This window comes from Chiloscyllium punctatum, chromosome 46, assembly GCF_047496795.1.
Source record: "Chiloscyllium punctatum isolate Juve2018m chromosome 46, sChiPun1.3, whole genome shotgun sequence".
Lineage (NCBI taxonomy): Eukaryota > Metazoa > Chordata > Chondrichthyes > Orectolobiformes > Hemiscylliidae > Chiloscyllium > Chiloscyllium punctatum.
This window is the reverse complement of record NC_092784.1, coordinates 42,076,546-42,102,072: the sequence shown is the minus strand read 5'-3', so window position 1 is coordinate 42,102,072 and position 25,527 is coordinate 42,076,546. Positions and strand designations below refer to the sequence as shown.

The following is a 25,527-nucleotide window of genomic DNA, read 5'->3' as shown; positions in this document are numbered from 1 at the left end:
CACTGAAGGGGTCATGACAATCTTCAAGGCTCAGAATGTGCCAGAGAGGGAAGGCATTTGAGAAGCAGTCTGCCTGGAGCTCCCTGATCCTTCCTGTTCAGATATTGGGCTTTCACATCATATAGCAGCACCTCACAAAGTGAGCAACTGTGTTTTACAGACACAATTTATGTTGAGAGTTGGGCAGAAATAACTATATTGTTTTGACATTTTGAAAATAATAAATTAAGTAATTAGTGTGAAGGTTCTGTTTGCACAGAAAGCTTGTTATATATTTCATCTTAAGTGTGTTTTTGGTTAAAATCGAAGGATTAAATCCTTGAATTATACAGCAAATTTCATTTCTTTCCATTTCAAGTATATGTTCAATTTTCCTTTTGAATTCGATTACTCAGGCAATGCACTCCACAGCGTCATGGCAAGATTAGGGAACCATGGATAACAGGTGAAATTATGAGACTAGCTAAGAGGAAAAAGGAAGCATACGTAAGGTCTAGGCAACTGAAGACAGCCAAAGCTTTGGAAGAATATCGGGAATGTAGGACCAATCTGAAACAAGGAATTAAGAGGGCTAAAAGAGGTCATGAAATATCTTTAGCAAACAGGGTGAAAGAAAATCCCAAAGCCTTTTATTCATATCTAAGGAGTAAGAGGATAACTGGAGAAAAGGTTAGCCCACTCAAGGACAAAGGAGGAAAGCTATGCGTGGAGTCAGAGGAAATGGGTGAGATTCTTAATGAGTACTTTGCATCGATATTCGCCAAGGAGAAGGACATGGCAGATGTTCAGGTTACGGATAGATATTTGATTACTCTAGGTCAAGACAGAATAAGGAGGGAGGAGGTGTTGGGTATTTTAAAAGGCGTTAAGGTGGACAAGTCCCCAGGTCTGGATGGGATTTATCACAGGATACTAAGGGAAGCGAGAGAGGAAATAGCTGGGGCTTTAACAGATATCTTTGCAGCATCTTTGAACACAGGTGAGGTCCCAGAGGACTGGGAAATTGCTAATGTTGTCTGCTTGTTCAAGAAGGGTAGCAGGGATAATCCAGGTGATTACAAATTGGTGAGCCTGACATCAGCTGTAGGGAAGCTGCTGGAGAAGATACTGACAGATAGGATCTATTTAAATTTGGAAGAAAATAATGTCATGGTTTTGTGCAGGGAAGGTCATGTCTTTTTTTTATCAACTTAATAGAATGTTTTGAGGAAGTGACAAAGTTGTTTGATGAGTAAAGAGCTATAGATGTCATATACGTGGACTTCAGTAAGGCGTTTGATAAGGTTCCCCGTGGTAGGCTGATGGAGAAAGTGAAGTTGCATGGGGTCCAGGGTGTACTAGTTAGCTGGGCAGCAGGAGACAGGCAGTAGTAGTGGAAGGGAGTTTCTCAAAATGGAGAACTGTGACCAGTGGTGTTCCACAGGGATCTATGCTCAGACCATTGTTCTTTCTGATATGCATAAATGATCTGGAGGAAGGTATTGGTGGTCTGATCAGCAAGTTTGCAGGTAACACTAAGATTGGTGGAGTAGCAGATAGTGAAGGGGACTTTCAGAGAATACAGCAGAATATAGACAGATTGGAGAGTTGGTTGGAGAAATGGCAGAGGGAGTTCAATCCGGACAAATGTGAGGTGATGCATTTTGGAAGATACAATTCAACAGTGAACTGTATGGTACATGGAAAAGCCTCGGGGAAAATTGATGTATACAGAGAGACCTGGTTGTTCAGGTCCATTGTACCCTAGAGGTGGCAATGCAGGTCAATAGAGTGGTCAAGAAGGCATATGGCATGCCTTCCTTCATCAGACGGGATATTGAGTACAAGAGTTGGCAGGTCACGTTACAGTTGTATAGGACTTTGGTTCGGCCACATTTGGAATACTGCGTACAGTTCTGGTTGCCACATTACCAAAAGTATGTGGATGCTTTGGAGAGGGTGCAAGGGAGGTTCACCAGGACGTTACCTGGTATGGAGGGTGCTAGCTATGAAGAAAGGTTGAATAGATTAGGATTATTTTCATTAGAAAGACAGAGGTTGAGGGGGGACCTGATTGAGGTCTACAAAATCATGAGAGGTGTAGACAGGGTGGATAGCAAGAAGCTTTTTCCCAGAGTGGGGTCTCAATTACTCAGGATCCCGAGTTCAAAGTGAGGGGAAACGTTTAGGGGAGATATGCATGGAAAGTTCTTAATGTAGAGGGTGGTGGGTACCTGGAACACGTTGCCAGCCGAGATGATAGAGGCGGGCAAGATAGCATCATTTATGATGTATCTAGACGGATACATGAATGGACAGGGAGAAGGGCAGGCAGACCCTTAGAAAATAGGCGACAGGCTGAGATAGAGGATCGGAATTGGCACAGGCTTAGAGGGCCGAAGGGCCTGTTCCTGTGCTGTAATTTTCTTTGTGCTTTGTTTGTCATAACTCACTAGTTGATCTGCAATTATCTTAAAGCTCTGACCTCATGTTACTGACTGTCCTACCAGTGGGAAAGGATTTCTCCTTATGTAAATGGTCAAAATCCTCCACAATCCTGAACACCTTAAACCTCCTGTGCTCGTAGGGCAATAACCCCAGTTTCTCCAACCTGTCCACATCATTAAAGTCCCTTATCCCTAGTGCTATTCATGTAAATTACACAAAAACCAGCCCACAGTTAGACTTTCACACTGACACACACACACGTATTTGCACACAGACACACAAACAGGCAAGTGCCCATGTACACGCACATACACACAGACACACAAACAGGCACAGACATAAATATTTGCACACACATTTGCAGACATATGCAAAAGCAGGCACACAGGATCAAACACGTGAACAGACACACTTGCACACAGATGCACAAACAAGCACACAGGTGCACATGTACACACTATTGCACACACACTGGGTTGCACACAGTCGTACAAACAGGCACACGCACATGCATGCGTGCACACACATACAGTTGCACACAGGCAGACAAACAGGCACATGGACACACACACACAGGCACACATATTTGCACATACACGCACACACACACTGTTGCACACACAGAGGCACAGACACACACACACATCCAAATGTCCACACTTCTAAATACATATATACAACTGCACATGCACACACACACATATTCACAGACACACAGATACACATGCCTACATCTATGGATCTTTGCACACATACCCACGCACACACAGGGGCAATACATCCTGCTCACTCACACAGACTCTCTCACCCTCACACATACACATAAACCCTTACGTAGGCACTAAGACAATTCCACTGGGAACTCTGTGTGCATCCTTTCATTTGTAGCTTTCCTGAATACTGTGTGAACCTCCCCACTCACTGATTCATGACTTTACTCCCCTCACTGAATGAACTGAAACATTTGTAGCTGTTTTATTTTTGTCTCAGTGACAGAAAGCTCAGCAAAACTGCTTCCCATTCTCACCATACACCTCCTTTTAATCAGGAAAAGACATTAATTAGCACAATCGGCTGGCGGAGACACCGTGGAACAGCTCATCCTCACATTAACACTTACTAAAAACGTCACTGGAAATGAGAAGTAGCACAGTGCAGTAAGGGATTGAGAATAACAGGCAGATCAGAGGCAGCAAATGGGACAGCAACATTAAAAACATATCATAGTCTAATTCCACAGCATTCTCAATAACCAGCCTTTACAACATTCAAACATGAAGATTGTTACAGTGAGGGGTGTGGGGCAAATCAGAGAATGTTACAGTGAGGGGTGTGGGGCAAATCAGAGAGTGTTACAGTGAGGGGTGTGGGGTAAATCAGAGAATGTTACAGTGAGGGGTGTGGGGTAAATCAGAGAATGTTACAGTGAGGGGTGTGGGGTAAATCAGAGAGTGCTACAGTGAGGGGTGTGGGGTAAATCAGAGAGTGTTACAGTGAGGGGTGTGGAGTACATCAGAGAGTGTTACAGTGAGGGGTGTGGGTTATATCAGACAGTGTTACAGTGAGAGGTGTGGGGTATATCAGTGAGTATTACAGTGAGGGGTGTGGGGTATATCAGAGAGTGTTACAGTGAGGGGTGTGTGGTATATCAGAGAGTGTTACAGTGAGGCGATTGGGGTATATCAGAGAGTGTTACAGTGAGGGGTGTGGGGTATATCAGTGTTCCAGTGAGAGGTGTGGGGTAAATCAGAAAGTGTTACAGTGAGGGGTGTGGGGTACATCATAGTGTGTTACAGTGATGGGTGTGGAGTACATCAGAGAGTGTTACAGTGAGGGGTGTGGGTTATATCAGACAGTGTTACAGTGAGAGGTGTGGGGTATATCAGTGAGTATTACAGTGAGGGGTGTGGGGTATATCAGAGAGTGTTACAGTGAGGGGTGTGGGGCATATGAAAATGTGTTACAGTGAGGGGTGTGGGGTATATCAGAGAGTGTTACAGTGAGGGGTGTGGGGATATCAGAGGGTGTTACAGTGAGGGGTGTGGGTTATATCAGAGAGTGTTACAGTGAGGGGTGTGGGGCATATGAAAATGTGTTACAGTGAGGGGTGTGGGGTATATCAGAGAGTGTTACAGTGAGGAGTGTGGGGTATATCAGAGAGTGTTACAGTGAGGGGTGTGGGGATATCAGAGGGTGTTATGGTAATGTAGTTGGTTAGAGGTACTAAAAGGACTGGATGCTATTCAGTATTGTGCCGAACAATTCATTGCTGAAATATGGTGTTGTAATTCTGTTCGCTAATTGCGGTTCATTTCAGCGAGAGTCTGTACAGGTTGGTGCTGTGTGCTGTAGCATTTTTTTGACAGGCTTGATGTCATTCGGGGATAGGTGCAGAATAAAAGACTGATTTACTTTGACACAATCGTGGATTTATTCCTTCCTGTTCTGTCTGTAGTTGGAGTGCTGCCCCTTTAAGAGAGCTGGTCAGGTGACCTGCAGGGACAGAGCTGGGGTCTTGTCCAGCCACCTGTGGAAGTGCTCAGATTTACCGTTCATTTACCTGGTATAATATTCCTGGTTCCAGAGGAAGCACCATCATAACAACTGGCAACAAGGCTGAGATCTGGCACATGTAATGTGTGCAAAATCTGTTTTATTTTGTCCAGAGGAGACATCAGACAGACTTTAGAAATGGTGTGGGATTAGGTGGGTAATGTTGAGGGAAGCAGTCACAAGGGGTTTTGTGTGGCAGTCGACACCAGATTATAATTCACCAGGGAGTGGGCTGAGAATGGCGGTCGTGACGGTCTCAGGCCGATGACTGAAGAAAAGAGTGTGTACCCGGGAGCTACTGAAGTTGTCACAGAGAGTGATCATGAGCAGACCTGGGCTGTGGTTAACACCAAGGGGAGATGGTATGCTAGCACAGCCAGTGACGGAGCAGCTGACATGGAGTGCACTCATCGAGGGACCTTAGGCAGCTAACTGCTACTAAACTCAACTGGCGGGAAAAGTTCCTGCCGATGGGAAAACAAAACGGCGGGCCAATTTGGAGCAATGGACCATTTGGCAAAGGGTCAGAAAATTGGAACTTTATGCACAGAATGTTTTAATTTGTTCTTAAAGGTGAACAAAGTAGCTGAGGATATCATGGTTTTCTTAAATACCATTGGGAACAAGACCTTCACAATTTTAACGAGAGAAACCCATGGAGAAGCTATTCCAAGAGCTTTGCAAAGTGTTAGGACCCAAGTTGCTGATGATTGCATGAATGTTTCCGTTTTTATCAATGGGTACAGCACAAAGGAGAGTCCGTCGCCCAATTCATAGCCACCTTAAAGAAGTTAGCAGAGCATTGCAAATTCAGAGGGTTCCTCCATAATGCCTTGCGAGACGGTTTGGTTAATAGATATATGACACAAAGCCATCCAACAGAAGCTGCTAACAGGGAGAGACCTGGATTTCAAGGCAGCTTTCAAAATTGCCAACTCAATGGAGTTGGCCACAAGCGAAGAAACCGAGTTGATGCCTGAGTATATCATGTCATGGAAACTCGACAGAGTGCAGTAAGATGCTGCTGATGGGGCAAGAGTGGCCACGGAGTCGACATGATGGACTCAAGAAGCCCAGTGTCGCAGGTGGCAGTAAGTTGGCTATATTGCCTGAAATTGCTGGGTACAACCCAACCAAGAAATGGGGAATTAGAAAGAAAAACCCTGAGGACAAGGCATAAGGTACATGCTGCCAGCCAGAGAGTAGACTGAGAGGGACCGACAGGAGATGCAGAAGGCCTGGAGTCAGCAGAGTTTTGGCCAAACATCTTGCTGGTGTGGGGTGAAGCTGATCATTTCTGGATTTTTCCCAAATTAGAGGGGACGGCAGTAAAGTTGGAAGTGGATACGGATGCAGTAGTGTCCCTCTATGAGGAGAAATTGAATCCTGCCAAGATTATACTGAGGACAAATGTAGAGCCTGAAGGGCTAACTACTGATGAAAGTACAGTTAAGAGACCAGTGTGCAGAATTGATACTTCACTAGTAAAGGGTGAATACCTGCATTATTCGGCACTTCTGGTAAAAAGTAAGACTGAATTGGGGAGTGGTTAATAGGCTGGCTGACTCAATCATGAGTTTGCAAGAGGTCCCAGACAAGTGTAAGGAAGTCTTCAAAGGAACCCTGGGGGAAATGAAAGCAGTCAAAACTAAACTATAGCTGAAGCCAGAGAATTGTCCATGGAATCTGAAGGCATGTCAATACTGTATGCTATATGCCCTAAAATGGAGGTGGTACTGGGACGGCTGGTAAATCTAAGAGGGTAGGAACCAGTAACCACCAGTGAATGGGCCACTCCATCATTTCAATCTTAAAAACAGATGGTGTGCTGAGGTGTGGTGACTTTACGGTCACAGTCCCAAGTCCTGCAGGTCAATACCCCCTTCCACTCATTGAGGACCTGTTGCCTCACCAGTGGTGAGGGAAAGATATTTTCAAAAATGGTCTGTTGCAGGCGTACTTACAGACAGGGATGACAAATGAGTTCCAGGCTGTATTCTGGAGGGACCATGCATCAACTATTAAGTGGGTTGTCAGGAGTCCAGTGTTAACTGGATGATACTGAAAACAACAAATGCTGGAGATCACAGTGGGTCAGGCAGCATCCATGGAGAGAGAAAAAGCTGGTGTTTCAAGTCTAGATGATTCTTCATCAGATATTTTGATTACTGGATCCTCCAAAGAGGAGCTTTTGGGAAATTTCAAAGGAACCCTAAAAAGGTTGCAGGAACACAGCCGAAAAGTAAAAAGAGAAAAATGTGAGTTATTTGAAGGCTGTACAGAGGACCTCTAATTGACGGCAACGGACTACACAAGGCACCCAAAAAGATGGAGACTGTCATTGAAGGCCCCTGGACCAAGTGTCTCAACTGAGATTGTTCTTGGGACTTGTGAATTACTGTGGCAAGTTCACCTCTGATCTGACAACCATACGTAAACCTCTGCCTTAGTTGCTGGAAAAGGACCCAGGAATGTGAAGTGGCTTACCAAGAGGTAGAGCAAGCCTTAAAAAAATCGCAACCGTTAACGCAGTTCGACCCCAAGTTGCTACTGCAGTTGGCCTTGCCTTTGTGGTTTGGTACTGGACTGTCACACATTTTACCACGTTAGGCCCATTGCGTTCACACTGAGGTCAGTAACAACTGTGGAGGAAAAATATGATCAAGTTGAAAAATAAGGATTGAGCATTATGTTCGGTGTTTCAAAGGTCACCCATTTCCTTTACAGCAGGCACTTTGTGTTGATGACAGACCACAGGTGACTAACCTCCATTTTTGGTCGGTATATGGAGTTACCATAAATGGACACAGTACACCTGCAGAGTGGGCACTGGCTCTGTTAGTCTACTCGTATGAGATCAAATACCAACAGGCAGAGAAGCACGGCAATGTGGATGCTTTGTCAAAGTTACCACAACCAGCAAATAAGGATGTTCCCAACTGAAACCATAAATTATGTGTTTTTCCCCAGGATGACAAGGTGCCGGTGTCAGGAAATCAGATGCAGAGTGCAACCCAGAATGATCCAGTTTTGAGCTGAACGGTGGACTTATCATAGAAACCGAACAAAATTATGCACTTACCTGGCCAGCAGTGGGAGTTGTCTGTATCAGACTGGTGTTTAATGTTAGGAATGAGAGTTGTTATTCCTCCTCAGTTAAGAGGAAAGATGCTGGAACGAGTGCACAAAGGGCACCCCAGTGTGGTGTGAATGAAAGAAATAGCCAGGAGCTACTTTTGTTAGTTGACAGTGGACTCCCAGATTGAGGAGGAAGTGGAATCATGCAAATCCTGCGCATTAGTGAGGAAAGCAGCACCATTATCACAGTGGGAATGGCCTCAAAGTTACCATGTCAGTGAATTCATGTTGATTTCATGGGAGCAGTAGAGGAACAGATGTTCCTCATGGTTGTGAATGATCATTCGAAGGTGGTGGTCATGAAGTCAGTATCAACAGGAGCAATGATAGACTGACAGGATGAAATTTTTGCTAGGTTTGAGAACCCAAAACAAATTGTGAGTGACAATGGTCCATAGTTTGTGGCACAAGAGTTTGAGGAGTACCAGGAAAAACATGGGAGTTGGACATATGAGATTGGCTCTATAGCACCCTGTGACAAACAGCCAGGTGGAGAGATTTGTACAAACCTTGAAGCAGGCTGTAAATCCCTCACAAAGGGAGGGTTTGCTGGGATGATATCACAACAAGTTCCTCAGCATGTACAGGAACATGCCACACACGATGACCCAGTGCTTGCCAATGTCCTTAATGTTCAACCACCAGAGCTGAGAACCATGTTTGACTTACTGCAGCTGAAAGAGACCAGAGAGGTGGCAGAGCGAAACAAAGAAGGACAGATGATCGGAAGGGTGGGATCCTCACGGGTTGAGGGAATGCCAAAGAAGGAGAGACTGTAATGGTCCAGAATTATATGGGGAGAAATAGATCTCAACGGTTTTAATGGCTGAAATAGAACCACTGTCACATGCGATGTGGACCAACCACTCTGAAAGCTCGTGCTGCCAAATAAATCTGTTGGACTATAACCTGGTGTGATGTAGACCAGGGGTGAGATGATCCAGACGAGACACACAGACCAGCTGGTTGTTGCACCTCACCAAGGAGGGGAGGTCCCTTGAAACATCCTGCCAGTCCAGATGGGACGAGAGGTGTCAACCGAGTCATGTGTCTTTGACTCAAAGTTGGAGACAACAGGAGGATCACAGAAACAACAGCCAGTTGGAACGGGCCATATCTGCAGAACAACAGGAGCTTCCTGAACTCTGGGACATTCCACGAGGAAAGGTTTCTGAGACAAAGAGACAATCTTCAAGGACTCTTCAAAGATTGATCATGTCGATGTAAACTACAAAAAGGTCATTTTCTTTTTCCATTTTATTAATATTCCTGACAATATGTACATGTGTTAGCTACAATGCTTCTATAATCGTTTGAGTTATTGCATATACATGTCGTTCTGCTCTAACATGTGTTTTTGTGAACACGGATTCGCAATAATGCGATTGATGAATTAGGCACACTGATTCCAAAGCGCAAACTTTTCAAACATGTGTTGGCTGTAATGCGATTACATTGCCAACACTTTATGTGCCTTTTCTAAATTGCAATTTTTCTATAATGCAGAGTTGCACAAGAATGCAATCATTGCATTACAGAAGGGCGGCACGGTGGCACAGTGGTTTGCGCTGCTGCCTCACAGCGCCAGAGACCTGGGTTCAATTCCTGACTCAGGCGACTACTGTGTGGAGTTTGCACATTCTCCCCGTGTCTGCGTGGGTTTCCTCCGGGTGCTCTGGTTTCCTCCCACAGTCCAAAGATGTGCAGGTCAGGTAAATTGGTCATGCTAAATTGCCCATAGTGTTAGGTAAAGGGGTAAATGTTGGGGAATGGGTGGGTGGCGGGTCGGTGTGGACTTGTTGGGCCGAAGGGCCTGTTTCCACACTGTAAGTAATCTAAACTACCTGAATGCTTATTAATGGGAGTTTTCAAATAAAGGGGTGTTATGTATGTAGTTGGACTTGCTGCCTGTTTAAGAGAGATGGTCAGATGATCTGGAGAGGTGGAACTTGGGCTCAGTCCACAACTGGCTGTGGAGGCGTGAGCATGGTCAATAAAGTGTTCCTGTTCGGATTTACCTGGTATGTAATTCATTGTTCCAAAGGAAGCACCAACGTGATAGTTCCCCTACTGAGTGAATATCTGTTGCAGCTGGTGACACGTTCCTCTTACATCTTGCCAAGATATCATTCTACTGTCATTTCTCTTCTTGCTACTTGAATCTCATGAAGTGATGTGCACAGGATCATTAATTTAAGCATGTTTGTTCTATTTCTTTGAATTATCACAAGCTGCATTGCCATGGGTAGATTGTTGGCCTAGACTCCACAGATTCTGGGACCTCTTGTAGCATTTTGGTTAGTTTCCCTGCCACTGAGTTTAACTCTCACTATGCCATTCAATTCAATCATGACTGATCTGATAATCTTCATCTCCATATTCATGTTTTTCCCCATAACACTTGATTCCGTTACTGATTAAAAGTCTAAATCCGCCATGAATATAGAACATAGAACAATACCACAGTACAGGCCCTTTGGCCATCGATGTTGTGCCAATGTTTTATCCTACTCTAAGATCGAACTAACCTATACACCCTACATTTTCCTGTCATCCAGATACCTATCCAAGAGTCGCTTAAATGTCCCTAATGTATCTCACTCTACTACCACTGCTGGCAGTGCATTCCACACAGCTACCCCACACTCTGTGTAAAGAACCTACCTCTGACATCTCCCTGAAACCTTCCACCAATCACCTTAAAATTATACCCCCTCGTGATAGCCGTTTCTGTCCTGGGAAAAAAGTCTCTGGCTATCCACGCTAGCTTGCCTCTCATCAACTTGCATACCTCTATCAAGTCACCTCTCATCCTTCTTCACTCCAATAAGAAAAGCCCTAGCTCCCTCAACCTTTCTTCATAAGACCTTGCCCTCCAGTCCAGGCAGTATCCTGGTAAATCTCCCCTGCACCCTCTGTAAAGCACCCACATCCTTTCTATAATGAGGCAACCAGAACTAAACACAATATTCCAAACGTGGTCTAACCAGCACTTTATGGAGCTGCAGCATAACCTCGTGGCTCTTAAACTCAATCCCCCAGCTAATGAAAGCCAACAGACCATACGCCTTCTTAATAACCCTATCAACTTGGGTGGCAACTTTGCCGGAGCTATGGACATAGATCCCAAGATCCATGTGTTCCTCCATACTGCCAAGAATCCTGCCTTTACTGCATTCAAATTTGACATTCCAAAATGGACTCCATCTGCCACTTCCCAGCCCAGTTCTGCATCCTGTCCATGTCCCTTTGCAACCTGCAACAGCTTTCCACACTATCCAGAACTCCACCAATCTTCGTGTCATCGGCAAACTTACTAACCCACCCTTCCACTTCCTAGTCCAAGTCATTCATAAAAATCACAAAGAACAGAGGTTCCAGAACAGATCACTACAGAACACCACTGGTCACCAAGCTCCAGGCTGAATATTTTCCATCTACTATCACTCTCTGTTTTCTATTGGCCAGTTAATTCTGTATCCACACAGCCAAATTTCTTTACTTTCTGAATGAGTCTTGCTAAAATCCATATACACTACATCCACTGCTGTACCTTCATCAGTGTGTTTTGTCACATCCTCAAAGAAATCAATAAGGCTTTGTGAGGCATGACCTGCCTCTCTCAAAGCCATGCTGACTATCTCTAATCAAACAATGCTTCTCCACATAATCATAAATCCTATCCCTCAGAATCCTCTCCAATAATTTGCCCACTACCAATAGAAGATTGGTTTGTAATTCCCAGGATTAACCCTATTCCCTTTCTTGCACAAGGGAAGAATACTTGCCACCCTTCAATCCTCTGATATTACTCCAGTGGATAGTGAAGGTGCAAAGATCATTGCAAAAGGCTCAGCAATCTCTTCCCTCATTTCCCGTAGTAACCTTGGGTATATCCCATCTGGCCCCGGGGACTGATCTATTCTCATGTTTATTAAAATTTCCAGCACATCCTCCTTCTTAACATCAACCTGTTTGAACACATTAGCCTGTTTTACACTCTCCCTACAAACGACAAGGTCCCTCTCACTAGTGAATACTGATGCAAAGTATTCATTAAGGACCTCCCCTACTCCTCCGACTCCAGGCACTAGTTCCCTCCATTATCCCTGATCAGCCTTACTCTCACTCTGGCCATCCTGTTGTTCATCACATAAAGTAGAATGCCTTTGGGTTTTCCTTAATCCTACCCACCAAAACCCAGCCACGACAGCCATCTGTGGTAAAGAATTCCACAGAATTCACTACCCTCTGGTGGATGAAACTCCCCCTCTTTTCTGTTCTACGTTGAATCTATGAATCCCACTTCCTCCATTCCAGAATAAAGATCACAACCCTTAGTGGAGAATCCCCCAAGGTGAGAACAGCAAGTTGGAGTATTTCCTGGTTCACGTCTCCCCCTTTGGGAGTGCTCCCAGCACTTAATGCAATGCCCAGCTACCTTGCCCCCCAGCCCCAACCCCCCCCCCTCCCATTTATCTCTCTACCCTCTCAGCTCACAAGCCTCTTTCCTGATGAAGGGCTCTTGCCCGAGATGTAGATGCTCCTGCTCCTCAGATGCTGCCTGACCTGCTGTGCTTTTCCAGCACCACACTCTTGACTCTGATCTCCAGCATCTGCAGTCCTCATTTCCTCCATGGTTTGGATGAAGGTAACTGAGTTTTGAAATCACTGACATTGATGGAATGAAACAGAATTAAACTTCAATCAAGGTGCTTCCCCCCCCCCCCCCCCCCACCCAACCCACTCCAAAACCCTTGGCTCCCTTCGCAACTATTACATTACAATGTGGAACTGTATGTTCATCCATAAGTATGCATGAGCGACCAGAGTATGTCATCAATCCTTAGACATCACTTTCCAAGCACACAATGACTCCTATCGTGAAGGACAAGGGCAGGAGATACATGTGAACAGCAGCCCATGCAAGTTCCTCTCCGAGTCACTCACCATCGTGACTTGGAAATATATCACTGTTCCTCCAGTGGCACTGGGTTAAAGTCCTAGAAATCCCTCCATAATGGCATTGGGGATTTACCTGTAGCACAGGGAGTGCAGCAATTCAAGAAAGCAGCTCAATACCAGCTTCTCAACAAGGGATAGGGAATAAACTCTGACCCAGCCAGCAACACCCACATCACATGAAATGAATGAATGAAAAGCTCAGTACTTCCTTTCAGTCTGTTCTAACAATTTGTATCATGGTGCGATTTAAGAAAGACATTGGAAGAAAGCAACATAAATGGGGGGATTCAAATTCCAAGAAGGCAGGTGATGAAATTTTAATTCAATGAAAGACATCTAAAATTAAAAAGCTTGTCAAATGACTGATGTGTAATCACTGGCAAATGACATAAAATCCCATTTGCTTCACTAATGCCCTTTAGGGAGGGAAATCGGCCATCCTTACCCAGTCTGCTCCAGACCCACAGCAATGGGGTTGATTCTTAACTGCCCTCTAGCCAATTAAGGATGGACAATAAATACTGGCCCAGCCAGTGATGCCCATATCCTATGAAATACTTTTTAAAGATTGAGTCCAAAAGTGATTATTTTGAATTTTAAGCAACCACATACCTAACAGCAACCCTTGGACTGGAAAATAGCCAATGACACTATTTTTTACACTTAGTGACTCAAGCACTTAATCCAAAGATGCAAAAGCAACAAAGCCATTCATCAAATGGAGATGCTGAGAAATGGCAGTCTTTTCCCCGCAAGACAAGAATGCTTTTCTTAAAATACTAATGCCAGACGCAAGACTCCATTAAATGAAAGAGACAGTTTACCACAGGAATGGCCCTGCAAGGGTAAGAGGGATGGTCAATGCGAGGTCAGGTCCAGTGATGTATAAAGTTCGGGTTGGTGCAGATTGTCCTGAACAAGCACAAGGACCATATGAAAGCTGCAAACTCACAAACAGTGTGGGAGCAAAAAGTGCCCAGCTCTTCAATAACCTTTCAAACTGTTCCAGAACCCCTGGGGTTCTCCTTCTCCATCAAACATTGAACGTTAATTCGAATCCGAGGTGGACATGGTGAATGTCACTGCCTCTATGTCTATGCCATCTGAAGAAGAGAATGGATTTCTTCTGAGACTCTCCAGAAGCAAAAGGCAAACTACTAGGATTGTTAGGTCTACAAAATTATGAGAGACATAGATGGTGTAGATAGTCAGAGGCTTTTTCCCAGGGTTGAAATTTCAACTCCGGGGAGCAGAAGTTCAAGGTGAGGGGGAGGGGAAGTTTAAGAGAGATATGCAAGGGGGGTGGGGGGTTCACACAGAGAATAGTAGGAGCCTGGAATGCATTGCCAGAGGAACTGGTGGGAGGAGGCACGTTGGTGACATTTAAGGGACATCTGGATTGTTATATAAATGGGGAGGCAATAGAGGGTTACAGACTGAAAAGGGCAGAAAGTTTGATTTTTAGCTTAGTTAGGGCATGATGTTCGGTATAGGCATGGAGGGCCAAATGGCCTGTTCCTGTGTTGAACCTTTTGTTGTTCTTTGTTCATACTTTGCGTTACACGCTGCTCGTATCAGAGGCAAGGTTGGAGGAACCTGACCCAATGCTAAATCACCTCAAGAGGAGCTACAACAAAAAAAGAACCAGCCTATGTGCTCGGACTCAGAGGGGGAGGCATGTAGTGGTTGTAAAGATCAGTCAGGTGGTCCTCATAGAATGTGAGTTTTCTGATTGGGGCTATTAATCTGGTCCAGTCAGGGAGCCCTGCTGACATCCTGCTGGCTCTGAGAGCTGGATCAGTGTCAAGGACTGCCCACGTATAAATAAAGGGTGTACTTGGTGACAGGATACCAGCCTCTGCAGAGTTACTAATTTACAAAGGGCATGAGAAAATGTCCACAGACCCTTTCTCAAAGTTTAAAACATGGACTCCACACTTTGAAGTAAAGGCTCTTTTTACCATCCAGGTTTCTTTTCCTGAACTTACAGATGTTTACAATCTGGGAGCCGAGACTGCTGAAAGGAAACATTATCCCAGAGAGGTCTAAACCCTAAACCTGATGCAATCCAGCACCTTGTTCAGACTTGCTTCAATCTGTGTTGGGCCCGACTGAGTAGTTTGTCTGGGATCATGTTAACATTTGAAGCCTAGGGCCTGATTAGGAATTGCCCAGGATCCTATCAGTCTGGGGCTTGCCTGTAGCTTGTCTGCAGTCTGTGTTGCTTCCTCATTGCAATTCATCAGGCCTTGCTCGGACCTCAGATCTGTCAATGTTTCCCCTCCCTACCTAATTGATTGATCCTGTCGTGATCTCCAAAATATATTATTTTTCATTTACACATCATCTAACCCTGTGAAAGTACTACTCTTGAACCATATACAGTTCTGCTCTGATGTATACGGCACTCACTTTCTGAAAAGTCAATCAGAGAGTTGTTGACCCATCATGCAGATGGGTAAACCTTCATTTTCCTTGATGTCTAAGCTACATTTGCAGAAGCAAATCATTTAAAACTTAACACTCAGTTGTAAGAATCCAAATGATCCTGTCTGCCCATTATGATCTGCACCTCTATCCTACAGTTATTTTCATCAATCTGCTCAGATAATGCATTGGGACTGGTAGGGCTTGAACTCTGAACATCATCACTTCATCATCATCATCATATGCAACACACGTAGACAATAGTTAAGCAGGTGTTAGCATGCTTGCCTTCAATTGCTCAGACCTTTGAGTATTGGAGTTGGAACATTATATTGAGGTGGTACAGGACATTGGTGAGGCCTCTTCTGGAGCAGTGTGCAGTTCTAGTCTCCCTGTTCTAGGATGGATATTATTAAGCTGGAGAGGATTCAGAAGAGGTTTACCAGAATGTTGTTGGGAATGGAGGTTTGAGTAATAGGGAGAGCCTGGGTAGGCTGGGACCTTTTTCACTGGAGCATAGGGGAGTTGAGAGGTGACCTTATAGAGGTTTAAAAATCATGAGGGGTATAGATAAGGTGAATGTCTCTGCTGCCCTTGGAAGTGATCATGGGTTTGAAAGGTGTTGTTGAAGGAGCATGGGTGAATTTCTATAGTGCATGTTGTGGATAGTACACTACTGCTACTGAGCGTCACTGGTGGACAATGTGAAAGTTGAAAGCTGCTTATTCCTAAATAGTGTCAAGTTTCTTGAGTGTTTTTGGAGCTGCAGTCATCCAGGCACATGCAGAATTTTTTATCTCACTCCTAATTTGTGCCTTGCAGATAGTGGACAGACTCTGGGGAGTCAAGAGTTGAGTTATCACTGAACTATTCATTCATAGCCTCTGACCTGCTTTTGCAGCTGCATGTTTATATGGCAAGACAAGTTCAGCTCTCAGTCGATGGTAAGCACCCCACGTCAATCCCCAAACCACTGAATGTTGATAATAGGGTAGGTAGTCATGGTTATACCAAGAGACGCCAATACCACTGCGCTTTGCAGATGAACAGGGCAGTTATATCCCTGGGGCATCCTGCCCAATACTTATTGTTAAATCCACATCACTAAAACTGGTTATCCAGTTATTCCATTGTTGTTTGTGGGACCTCGGTGTGTACCAAATGGCTGCTATTATTGCTATGTTACAATCAACATTCCCTCTCATTACTCCAACAGAAGTGAAAATTAAGGTGTCGATGCAGAGATTGGCAGAGACTAGTGGACACTTAACTTCGACAGAACCTTGATTATAACGGTGATGACACCACAAGGGTGTTCCACTTGACTCTAAAACACCTCGCTACCACCTGAGATCAGGAAGTAGCAAATTCCTTCCATCCTGAGTCATTCCCCCTCTCCCCCCTGCAATTCCACCCAGTCAGACTACACTTTCTACAAGTCAAGACTTATTTTCCTCAGATACTATACTCACAACAATTGTTCTTTGCAAGGACTCCATCCAGTCTGCATTTGAATGAATTAATACCAAGTCCTCGTTGCAGACAGCCAATTCCTTGGACTGAGGACTCTCTCATTGAAGTGTTCTAGTTCCTTATTTTTCACATGGGATTTGGCCATAGCTGGCAAGGCCAGCATTTGTTACCCATCTTTAATTGTCCTAAAAGTGAGCGAGTTGCTTGAAAATTTCAGAGGGAAGTTGAGTTAACCACATTGCTGCTGGTTTAGTCACATGGAGGTCAGACCAGGTAAGGGCAACAGATTTCTTTCCCTGAAGTGAAACAGATGGGATCTTTTGACAACTGATGGGAGATCTCACGGGTAGCCATTATTGAGACTGGTTTTATATTCGACATTTAATTGAATTTAAATTCTGCCAGAATGGGATTGAGACTCATTTTCCCAAAGCATTTAGTTGAGCTTCCAGATGTCTAATCTAGAGACTTTCCCACTACACAACCATCTCCCTGCAGATTGCTCCTGCAGATTCATTTTAACATTGTCCCTTCTGGCATGTGGCACGTCCTCTGGGTCTGCTGTTCAAAACAAGGTTAAACTATTCAATTTGTTCTGTCTCATCCAATTGCTTTCATATCTGAAAATAAAATATTACATCATCTCTTAACAATCTTCACATAGCAATCAAGGAAATCCTTAATAGTTGAGGGCTTTGGGATCCATGGCAACAATGTTGTTAATAGTATGTCAATTGTATTGCTTGTGTGGTTAGGGATAACGAAGTCGAGGGAATTGATTAAGTATCTTGAGCACATATAAAAAGGGACTGATCTTCGGGGATTTGGCGTGCAGCAGTCCCTTGCAACCAAAGATTAAAATGGTTCAGACACTCCCCAGCAACTTGCCTTTTCTGAACCTTCAGGGAGTTCATGTTCCACATGTGTGAAATTATTTTTTAATTTTTAATTTTGTTTGCGCTTCAGCCGCACCCTCTAGTTGTTTGGCCACCCGGAATGGAGATGAGCTTGGGAGAGCAGGGCCATGGGTTCTTCATGGGTTTGTTGCAGGACCTGGTTACGGTTGATATTAATGGGTCCAGGCAGTGAACAACTGAGAGGGTCATTATACCTGGTTTCTGTCCCTCTTCTGTGGTTATAGCCATGTGTGGGTGACCCCAGAAAGGCAGTGTGCCAATACGCTTGTGGTTTTCTGTGACTGTGCTAGAGTCCACCAAGCTACCCTCGTCCTTGGTCGGCTGGGTGGGTAGTGAGTGATGCCAACAGTTTAGGTTCAGTTCCTATATCAGCTGAGGTCAATATGCAGTGAATACCTTCTCAAAATTGGTTCTCTGAGGGGTGACTCTCAGGTTAAACTCAGCACCAGCCATCTCTCTCTTTAATGAAGACAGTTACCTTTGGGACTGTGGCAACTTTCACTTTTGTGCACCAGAAATAATATTTTTGATAAGTTTCCTGTAAAGTTTTGATTTGTGTTAGAGAGCCCCTTTCAAGGCCTGCTAATAACTCGCTTCAAAAGAATGCGAAAAGGGACCGGTGGGGTTGTAGGTCAGAGGCAGACCTAGGTCATAATGCATTTTGCGAATAAACTAACTGCTATTAAGGCTTTGTGCCTAGATTCACCATTTAGCCTTGGGATCCATTTAACACAAAGCCATCTGTTCCTTCAGAGCCTGTAACTCACACCAAGTGGCATGTCTCAAGTCACTGTTTCTTTGCCCTCCCCAGGTTTAAGTCGGGCTGCCTTGCCATTTGGTCTGATGCGCCGGGAGCTGGCATGCGAAGGATACCCCATCGAGCTGCGGTGCCCAGGGAGCGACGTCATAATGATCGAGAGCGCCAACTATGGGCGAACTGACAGCAAGATCTGTGACGCCGACATCTTCCAGATGGAGAACGTGGAGTGTTACCTTCCTGACACCTTCAAGATCATGTCACAAAGGTAGGATGTCAATTACAGGGGATGTGACTCAGAGACCTGGGGACGTGGCCCAATGGGGAACAAGTTGGGAGGCGGTGGTTGTGGGGGGGGGGAATAAAATCCATAAGAGACAAGTATGCATTCCTAATCAGGTTCCTCCTTTTCTGGTTAAAAAATAAATTCTGTTGATTTTGCCAATCGCCCATAACATTTTAGCCAAGGAATCCTGACCTGATCCTCAGATTGTACAATGAGTGAGCCAAAGGCTGCACAGACTCCACCCTTTCCTCATTCAAAGTCATGTATTTTGTCCTTATTATACACATGAGCCCATTGCAATATTATTTGTTGTTGGCATGCCAAAATGTATTCTGGGAGGTTTCAGTGAAGAGCTAAAATACAAGATTGAAGTGTTTGCAGTGCCACAGCAGGCAGGAGGGTACAATTACAATGAGACACATTTACTTAGGATTCTTCCATTACAAATGTGAGGATAGGAGTTTTGAAATTGACACAAAATTGTGTCAGGACCTGACAGGAGAGTATGATATAATCGAAGCACACACAGACCAGGGATTTGCAAATAGAGAGATGATAATTTCTTGCAGGAGATGGGAAATGTTCAGATGTAACAAACAGCACAAACCACCAGACATGGCCGATAGCTCTAGCTTTATTGTTGTTCCACCAGTATCACCTGAGTTTCCTGTTCCTGTTCACAAGTGCATTTTCGCTGCCTTTCCAGTTTAAAGACCTTCACTTCCACCGTCTCCAAACTCCAGACACCAATACCCACCTTTTTTAAAACCTACATCTTTTACCAAGCTTTTAGTCACCTTTTTGGGCAGTGGAGGCCCAGTCTCTGGATTTATTTAAGAAAGAGTTGGATAGAGCTCTCAAAGATAGTGGAATCAAGGGTTATGGAGGTAAGGCAGGAAGAGAATACTGATTAGGAATGATCAGCCATGATCATATTGAATGGCGGTGCAGGCTCGAAGGGCTGAATGGCCTACTCCTGCACCTATTGTTATTGTTTATTGTCTATTGTCACTGAGCTGAACATCCTATTTACATGGCTTAGTGTCACTTTTTGTCTGATAGCACTCTACGGCAGCACCTTATGGTGCTTTACAGCAATAATTATGCATTAAATTGATTTTTATAACAAAAGGATTCAAGTACAGGAGCAGGATGACTTGCTGCAGTTGTTCAGGACCTCAGTGAGACCACGCCTCGAATATTGTGTGTAGTTGTGGTCCCCTTATCTGAGTAAAAATGTTCTGGTAGTGGAGGGAATGTAACAAACATTCCTGGGATGGCAGAGCTGATGTACAAAGAGATGTTAGGACTATATTTACTTGAGTTTAGAAGAATGAGAGGAATCTCTGTGAAATCTATAAAACTCTAACAGGATAAACACAGGAAGGATGCTCCTGATGACTTGGGGAGTCCAGAACCAAGTGTCACAGTCTAAGAACAGTAGGAATACCATTTAGGATTGAGATTAGGAAACATTTCTACACCTATACTGTGGTGAACCTGTGCAATTCTCTGCCACAGAGAGCAATTGAGGCTGAAACATTAAATGGTTTCAAGAAGGAGGTAGATATAGTCCTTAGGGCGAAAGTGTGTGAGGAGAAAGGGGGAACAGAATACTGAGTTGGATGATAGCCGTGATCATATTAAATGTTGGAACAGTACTGAAGGACCAAATGGTCATTCCTGCTTGTGTTTTCCATGTTTCCAAAAATGGAAGTTGGTGTTGACTAGGCAGGTGAATGTAGCAGCTTCTTAAGTATCATTGTGTATCTCTTTATGGTTGCCATCAATTTACAGTTCATGGGATTCATCTTGTTAGTAACACTGGCTGTCTGGACTCGCTGGATCAAGAGGCTGTGGGCTAGAAGGATCTCCCTCTTGCAGTGTGGTCCTGTAGACTCTGGTCATCCTGAGCTTCATGAAGGTACCTTTAGCACCAACCTCTTCATGTGGAGGCTGGTCAGCATTTGCACAAGATTTGCTGATGGCCCTGGACTTGCTGGTGTATCTGTCCTTCCTCCACGTCTTTGCATCTTCACTACAACCCAACAATACAGACGATAACCCTTACTGCGACCAGATCCATCTGTCATTCTTCCAATGAATATGTGCAGTGAGCAGAAGGAAACCCAGAACAGATTCTTAATAATGTGAACAGTCAGCATTCACATCACATACAGATGAACATTTTGCAGAGTTCTCCATACAGTGGAACATGGAGTACTTAGACAAGAAGGGTCTTGGAATGTGTCTACACAATACTTCAACTTTGCACCTTTTTCTGGTGAATGCAGCATATTACAAGAGGCAACCATAGATTGTAAGTTCTGCGTGAGTTCTGACACCCTGTCCTCCTAGCACCGTTTCATCATGGAAGGCAGCATTACGTGTAAGACCGTGTTGCAGAAGGTGAGAGGAATCAGGCCCATTCCCTGTGATGACCATGGGATCTCGCATTATCATTATGTTTTGTGACCTTACCATTATAAGGTCACTCACCCAGAGGTGACTATCTTCAATCTGCAGTGACATGGTCGAGATTATTTGTGATCAGCATTTGCACACCGCACAGTTGAAAACCGACTGCGTTTCACATGCATGATGCTATGATTATAGAGGACTTCACCCTGTACCCTGGAAGTGTCTGATTGATGTGATTGCTCCCTGAATGGACTTCTGTCAATCTGAAATGAAGCTTGTGTGTTGAAACAAGAAAACAAACACTGAGTCTGCCCTACCCGGGTGTGATCACAGGTATTTTCAATCTGCATGTGGCTTTAAGAGTCGAGAGAAAATGGTAGGGAATGGGGTTACACTTAACTCCATGTGACACATGTTCAGCTTGGTGAAGAAGACCTCCCAAAGTCCCTTTAACTTGACACTCCCCAGACACCCTATCATTTTTCATCCCCCACCCACCACCCAGAGTGACGACTGTAATACTGACCCTAGCCCTCTGAGTCCGAGCCCAAACAGACCACTGTGGTGGTGAATGCCAACACCTCCCATTCTCACAGCTTCCTATGTTCTCCCATGTACTATCATTTTCCCATCCCCTAACATTACCTGATAGAGGTTCATAAAATTATGAGAGGCATGGATAGGTTTAACAGTCAGAATTTCTTTCCCAAAGTTGAAATGTTTAATTCGAAAGGGTATGCATTTAAGGTGAAAGAGGCAAAATTCAAAGGAGATGTGAGGGGCAAGTATTTTTACACAGAGAGTGGTAGGAGTCTGTAACATGCTGCCAGGGGTAATGGTGGGGGCAGGTACAATAGGGGCATTTAAGCGGCTTTTAGATAAGCACATGAATAAACAAGGAATGGAGGGATATGGACCATGGGCAGGCTGAAGGGATTAGTTTAATTTGGTGTCATATTTGGCACAACATTGCAGGTCAAAGGGCCTGTTCTAGTGCTGTACTGTTCGATATTCTATATCAAACTTGCCACCATTACCATTCTTGTCTTCTCTGCATTCCTAGTTGCTGCTTCCAATCCCCAGTATTGAGTTCCCCAACTTTACAACAATCTTCACCATTTGACTTTCATTGCACTGACCCCAGGAATGACCATTGTCCTAACCCCTGACAGCAATCTGTGTCCATCCTTAGGGGACTAGTTGGTTTAGTTGGCCAGTATGGATTAGATTGGTGCCAACAGCACAGGGGTCAATCCCTGTTCTGGCTAGGTGCACTGGGGACCTGCTGTATGACCCCTGCTGGAGGTGGCAGTACTGTGGGTCAGAGCTGCTGTCAGACAGAGAACTCAAAATGAAACTCCTGAGTCGTGTTTCAAGAAGAAAAGTATGAGAAATATGTAAGTGATCAGTAAGATAATGTTGCCAAGCACTTGGCAAGTAGAAATTCTTCTGACTCCTGATGAGGAGCCTATATGTCCTGGTGGACCTGCACTGATACATCCAGCTTTGTCTCTTTCTCTCTCTTTTCAATATATCCATTCCTCTCCCTTGTTTAAAAGCACTGACTATCCCTCAATTTTTTCAAAGCAAAAAGAACACCAGAAATTAGTTGATAAAACTCCCAAGCCACATCTCCCTGTTCCTCTCTCTCACTCTGTTTCCTTTCTCTCACTTTCTTTTCTTTTTATCTTCCTCTCTCTAACTCTCTGTCTGACACTTCTCCATATCCCACCCTCATTCTTTCTCTCTCTTGTCTCTCTTTCTCTCTCACTTCTCTATCTCTCAATCTTCTTGACTTCTTTCTTTTGTTCCTTCCCCCCTCTCTTTCTTTCTCTCTTTCACTCTCTCTTAGCTCCCCTTTCGGTCTTTCTCCTCTTTCTCCCTTTTTTGAAGTCCACCATTCTATTTTCCCTTTCCCTCCCTTTTCTATATCTCTTCCCCCATCTCACCCTTTCACCCATCACTCCCTTTTCCATTTACTGTATAGTTCGCTCTGGAATTGCATCTTCCAAAATGTATCACCTCACATTTGACCGGATTGAACTCCATCTGCCATTTCTCTCCCCAGCCCTCCAATATTTGCTGTATTTGCTGACAATCCCCTTCACTATCTGCAACTCCACCAATCTTAGTGTCATCTGCAAACTTGCTGATGAGGCAACCTACACCTTCCTCCAAAATCATTTATGTATATCACAAACAACAGTGGTCCCAGCACAAATCCCTGTGGGACACCGCTGGTCACAGGTCTCCATTTTGAGAAGCTCCTGCCCACTACTACTCTCCTGTTACCCAACCAGTTCTCTCTCCATCTAGCTAAAACACCCTAGACCCCATGCAACTTCATCTTCATCTGCGTACCATGGGGAACTTTATCAAACATCTTACTGAAGGCTATGTATATGACTTCTATATCCCGTCCCTCATCAATCAACTTTGTCACCTCTTCAAAGAATTCTATTAGGTTTCTCTCTGCACAAAACCACGCTGCCTATCACTGATAAGCCCATTTTCTTCCAGTATCTTCTCCAGCAGCTTTCCTGCCACTGATGTCAGGCTCACCGGTCTATATTTACCTGGATTATCCCTGCTACCCTTCTTAAACAAGGGGACAACATTAGCAATTCTCCAGTCCTCTGGCACCTCCTCCGTTTTCAAGAGTGCTGCAAAGATTACTGTTAAAGCCCCAGCTATTTCCTCTCTCGCTTCCCTCAGTAACCTGGGATAGATCCCATCCGGACCTGGGGACTTGTCCATCTTAATGCCTTTTATAATACACAACACCTCCTCCCTCCTTATGCCAACTTGACCTAGAGTAATCAAAGATCTATCCCTAACCTCAAAATCAGCCATGTCCCTCTCCTTGGTGAATACCAATGCAAAGTACTCATTCAGAATCTCACCCATTTTCTCTGACTCCATGTGTAACTTTCCTCCTTTGTCCTTGAGTGGGCCAACCCTTTCCCTTGTTACCCTCTTGCTCCTTATCTATGAATAAAAGGCTTTGGGGTTTTCCTTAACCCTGTTCGCTAAGGATATTTCATGACCTCTTAATTCCCCATTTCAGATTGGTCCTACATTCCCAATATTTTTCCAAAGCTTCATCACTTAGACATTATGTATGCTTCCTTTTTCCTCTTAGCTAATCTCACAATTTCACATGTCACCCATGGTTCCCTAATCTTGCTATTTCCATCCCTCATTTTCACATGACATATCTCTCCTGAATTCTAATCAACCTCTCTTTAAAAGCCTCCCTCTTATTGAATATGGATTTCCCTTCAAACAGCTGCTCCCAATCTACATTCCCCAGCTCCTGCCAAATTTTGGTATAGTAGGCCATCCCCCAGTTTAGCACCCTTCCTTTGGGACCGCTCTCGTCTTTGTCCAAGTGTTCTAAAACTTATGGAATTGTGATCACTTTTCCCAAAGTAATGATGAAGGGCTCTGGCCCGAAACGTCAATTTTTCTGCTCCTCAGATGCTGCCTGACCGGCTGTAGTTTTCCACTCTCAACTCTGATCTCCAGCATCTGCAGTCCTCACTGTCTCTTTTCCCAAAGTAATCCCCCACTGAAACTTCACCCACCTAGCCAGCCTCATTCCCCAACACCATGTCCAGTATGGTCCCTTCCCGAGTTGGACTACTTACATACTGCTCTGGAAAACACTCCTGGATACTCCTTACAATTTCTGCTCCATCTAGACCTCTAACCCTAAGTGAATCTCAGTCAATGTTGGGAAAATTAAGATCTCCTATCACCACCACCCTGTTACTCTGACATCTTTCCATAATCTGTTTACATATTTGTACCTCTATCTCAGACTCACTGTTGGGAGGCCTGTAGTATAGCCCCAACCTTCCTATTTCTGAGTTGTGCCCATATTGCCTCACTGCTTGAGTCCTCCATAGTGCCCTCCTTCAGCACAACTGTGATATCTTCTTTGACTAGTAATGCAACTCCTCCACTTCTTTTACCTCCCTCTCTATCCCACCTGAAGCATCGATATCCTGGAATATTTAGTTACCAATCATGCCCTTCCCTCAACCAAGTCTTAGTTACAGTAATAACATCATACAACCTGAAGTTGGCAACGCAGGTCATTAGAGTGGTTAAGAAGGCATACAGCATGCCCTCCATCACCAGACGGGGTATTGAGTACA

The 25,527-nt window shown here is 44.4% G+C and overlaps 1 protein-coding gene across 19 annotated transcripts in view; it reads left to right on the top strand.

Annotated features, from left to right (window-relative positions):
- LOC140467980 (adhesion G protein-coupled receptor L1-like) overlaps nucleotides 1-25,527 on the top strand; it is a 621,988-nt gene that overhangs the window by 313,607 nt on the left and 282,854 nt on the right. For all 19 annotated transcript variants that reach the window (XM_072564089.1, XM_072564084.1, XM_072564081.1 and 16 more), the window contains one exon: nucleotides 18,712-18,925. In XM_072564089.1, the coding sequence (XP_072420190.1) occupies nucleotides 18,712-18,925 (214 nt within the window). The remainder of the gene's footprint in view (nucleotides 1-18,711; nucleotides 18,926-25,527) is intronic.